We start from the raw sequence: 3,957 nt of genomic DNA, 5'->3' as shown, positions 1-3,957 counted from the left end.
TTTTTAACCCCTCCATTTCCGTTATTTCTTTTATAAACCCTGATTTCTTTTTCTTTTTTTTTGATTTTATATTAAAAAATCTCTTATTTCCTTCTAAAGTTAATATTTGGAGAATATACCTCTCAAAATACCTTTTGATTAATTCTGAGGGGGTATTTGCATAAATAAGAATTTCAAATATCAAATTTAGAGGGGTATTTAGAAAAATGAGAGATATTTGAAGGGTATATATGCCAAAGTAAACTATTTTTTCTCGTAGAGACCAACCACTCATGGTCCAATGTAATCTTAATCATTAAATATTTCCTTAGCGTTTAATTTAACCTCACAGAACAATCCTAACTGTTTAACACCTGGGTCTTCCTGGGGTTGATTGAAATATATCTAATAAGCAGGGGTCGAACCGAAAATAACCAGATTAATGGAGATTAGAGCCTTAGAGGCCTTCATGTTTATACCATAATTTTGTTTATATTTTGCATTCGGATCGGATCTATGACAAAGATCCGAACTCGATCCGATAATCAGATAAGAGCACCGATTAAAGTTGTAGTTTATCCCACAGAGGATTCGTATCCGATATCTAATCCGAATTCGAGACCGGATAAGTACCGGTTTATCCATCGTGGTATTCACGTCTATGCGGTACGAGCTCCGTACTTAAGGATGGACAGCTGGTGATGGGTTGTCTCCAACCTCTCCACATTTCCAACTAATTTCTCTCGTTAATCATCTCGATCCCCATCGAATCGAAGGCTTCGCAATCTCCTTGGAGTCGTCGTCGTCTTCTTCTTCGCTTCGATTCTTTCGACCCTACGCTGCAAGAGCTCCCTCCCTTTTGAGCTCCAGATCGTCGGGATTGGTGATCGATTTTAGGGTTTATTTGGGTGGAATCGTTTTTTCGAGTGTTCGATCGAGTGCTTGCCTCAGCCCTGAACTCGATCGAGGTGCTTGTCTATTTTCCTTTTTCTGCCCCCATCTTTTGCATTGTTTTTTTTAGTCTTTGATTCGTGTTTGATTTGTTAGTTTTGTTATGATGCTAAAATCGAAACTTGATTAGTTTCTCTGGGTCTACTTTAGCTAATTGTGTGGGGGAATTCGTGTTAAGGACTTCGGAGATCGCGTTTGGAGTTACTACGAGTGGATTCGAATGAATTAGAGATGATTTAGGTTTGCTGATCTTTTATTAGGAGTTGTTAGAGAGGGATAGTATTGCAAGGCAGTAAGCGGATGAGATAGTTTTGTCTATTTTTGGTTTCGTTGTCATACGGTATTAAAGTTACGAACTTTGAATGAGATCATTTATTCGCTTCATGCTCGTGCATTAGAAAGGTATAAAGTTTCTCTGCCTGTCTTTTTTCTTTTTGCCATAATAAATTTGTATGCACATTTTATTGTTCTACAAAGAAAACGTAATGATAGTATATGACCTTGTGTCATTCTGGATTATTTATATACGCTTACAGTTTGTATTGCATTCTTTTGTTTTTCCTGAGGAACAATTCTCAAATTGAATACGTGCTGAGTGCAAGCTCTGGAATCTAGCTGTTTACTAGAAAATGTGTCGGTACATTGGGCCTATGGTTGTATCAAGATCTATTGATATGAAGTTCTTTAACCCATCATGCTGGTTTGGAAACGAGATATGTACAAATTATAGTTGCATTATGCTAATTGCAGCTGTGTTCTAGTCTATAATGAAATGTTAATCTCTTTCATATGAGTTTTAAGTGAAGTGAGTCAATGGTGCTTCTCTAGGGTTGGCCAGGTTGAGCCGATTTGAACTCGATCAGCCCAATGCTGTTGTGCCGGGGCTAGAACTGATAATTTATCGTTTTCTCCTAGAAAGGTCTAACTTCCATGTCAATGTATGTTTAGAAAACTATGCATTGAATAGTTATTTTCTGAAATCAAGACTTACAGAGTCTGGTTTGAAGAACAAGTTCTCTAACACATTGGAAACTGACACTAAGTTAATACATGATTTCCTCGTATGTTGATCTTGACAATCAAATTCTTATGTTTTGAACTTTCCTTGATGTGCATGCTTTTAACCTTTGTGTAACAATGGAAGTCATTTCTGTTCTTTGAAGTTACGTAATAGCTAATTTCTCTGTTTCACTTCTGTAGGCATATGGTTGGAGAGGGCTAGCAGACATACTGCTTGCCTGTATATTGATGAGCTGTTATAGTGAGGCTTAGAGAATTTGGTTTACAGAGAATCCAAAGAATACAGTTGGGACATTGATAATATGCTGCATATGCTTTCTTCATATTTTTTTGACCCAGATTTAATGTTCTGCAATGTCCGTATGGCTACCTAAGGATCACTGGAGTACTGATCCTGACAGAGAGCATGGTTGGAATCTGTACTTTGGGTGATGCACTTGACCAACATTATCACCGATGTCATCGGTGTGATAACCATTTCTCTCGCCACCATAAATGCTCTATTGGGTCTGATATGCATCTACCGCATTTTGTACTTCCAGCTATGGATTCGAAGAAGAGGTTTTCTCCAGCTTACCTACTTTAATGGACCTTGGGTTACTCGCGTAATCCTAATTCTAGTTTCAATTTGGTGCGGTTTTGGAGAGATCATTAGGCTAAGCTACTTGAATGGGAGAGGAAGGATTTTTTCTAGCCTACAATGGCAGAAGAATGTTTGCAAGTTCTACATTTTATCAAATTTAGGATTTGCAGAACCCAGCATGTTTCTTATGCTCGCATTCCTTCTTCATGCGGCACTGCAGAAAAGAGAGTCTGATACTCTAAGCCGTCGATGGAACAGAAGGACCATCTTCCACATTATCTTGTTTTGCTTACCTGTTTTCGTTTGCCAATTTGCCACTGTTTTTATTGGACCTAAGATCAACAGCGACGGTAAGAATGAAAACACAAAGATTGCAGAATTCTTCACAAGGACCTCATCTCTAGCTGATGGCATTGTTACATGTGTTTATCCCCTACTGAGCACTATATTTCTCGGGGCTTTCTATGTCATCCTGATCAGCTACGTCGCATATGTTGGAACCCGGATGTTGTCACTGGTGATTAACAAGGGATTGCGACGAAGAATTTATGTGCTTTTGTTCTCTCTTTTCCTCTTCCCTCCATGGAGGGCTCTCCTTCTTGGATTCTCCGTGCTTCCCACCCCGGGTGGTTTAGCTTATGAGGCCATTGTGTTCCTTGCCTTCCTTGTGCTGTTATTTTGTACAACGGTGGGGATTTTCTTATTAGTCTATTTCCCTGTTGCAGATACTTTAGCTCTGGGGGATCCGGAGAACAGTGAAATGGAAGCAATGCCCTATGACGAGTAAACTTACTGATGCTTTCATATTTCTCCCTTTTTATCGTTTCTTCTTATGAGTTCTCACAAAACAGCAGGCCCATGGTTCAACTTAAAGGAACTCACTGAGTAGAGGAGTATCAAACTAATTTATCCTTTTTTAGTTGCTTCGTTTGACTTGTTATAGGCTCTCTTGTAAAGAAAAAGGTTTATATGCAATGGTTTCTTTGAGGAATAGTGGAATTATATTTTCTTATTTTTCATAAAATATACTAAATGAAATTTTCTTTGGTTTCCTTTTGCACAATATTAACCCTGCAGTATGGTTTTTGTACAATTTTAGCACAGAATTGGCTGTTTATAAGTGGTCCTTGGTGAAAGTTTCTTTTTTCTAAGCTGTATTTCAATGGAAAGAAGGAAAACATTGAGGCAACTAGGTAGGTATAGTAGAAAAGATATGCAGACATTACGAGTTGGAAATTGCTTTCATTAATTGGTTCTTCATAGCAAAGTGATTTTGATAGGTCGGAGGAACTTATAACCTAGATCTTATTAGGACTATAAATGAAGGGCATTTTATGGGTAAATACCTTACTCTAGTAGAATTGGTAGGTATCTTATTTATGACCAAGAAGTTCATAAGTTCAACTCCAACCCTAAACAATATT

The 3,957-nt window shown here is 37.9% G+C and overlaps 1 protein-coding gene across 1 annotated transcript; it reads left to right on the top strand.

Moving 5' to 3' along the window:
* The first annotated feature begins 641 nt into the window (after nucleotides 1–641).
* On the top strand, nucleotides 642–3,593 carry LOC140772588 (uncharacterized). Its single transcript, XM_073114732.1, has 2 exons — nucleotides 642–947; nucleotides 2,131–3,593. The coding sequence occupies exon 2, from the start codon at nucleotides 2,382–2,384 to the stop codon at nucleotides 3,318–3,320; it is 939 nt and encodes a 312-aa protein (XP_072970833.1). The 5' UTR covers nucleotides 642–947; nucleotides 2,131–2,381; the 3' UTR covers nucleotides 3,321–3,593.
* Nucleotides 3,594–3,957: the final 364 nt, after the last annotated feature.

This window comes from Typha angustifolia, chromosome 12 (assembly GCF_048772165.1).
Source record: "Typha angustifolia cultivar Huaian chromosome 12, ASM4877216v1, whole genome shotgun sequence".
NCBI lineage: Eukaryota > Viridiplantae > Streptophyta > Magnoliopsida > Poales > Typhaceae > Typha > Typha angustifolia.
This window is presented reverse-complemented; position numbering and strand designations above follow the sequence as displayed.

Excerpts from the sequence above, each read along its gene's own strand:
- LOC140772588 (XM_073114732.1), top strand. The coding sequence starts at position 2,382 with ATGCACTTGACCAACATTATCACCGATGTCATCGGTGTGATAACCATT.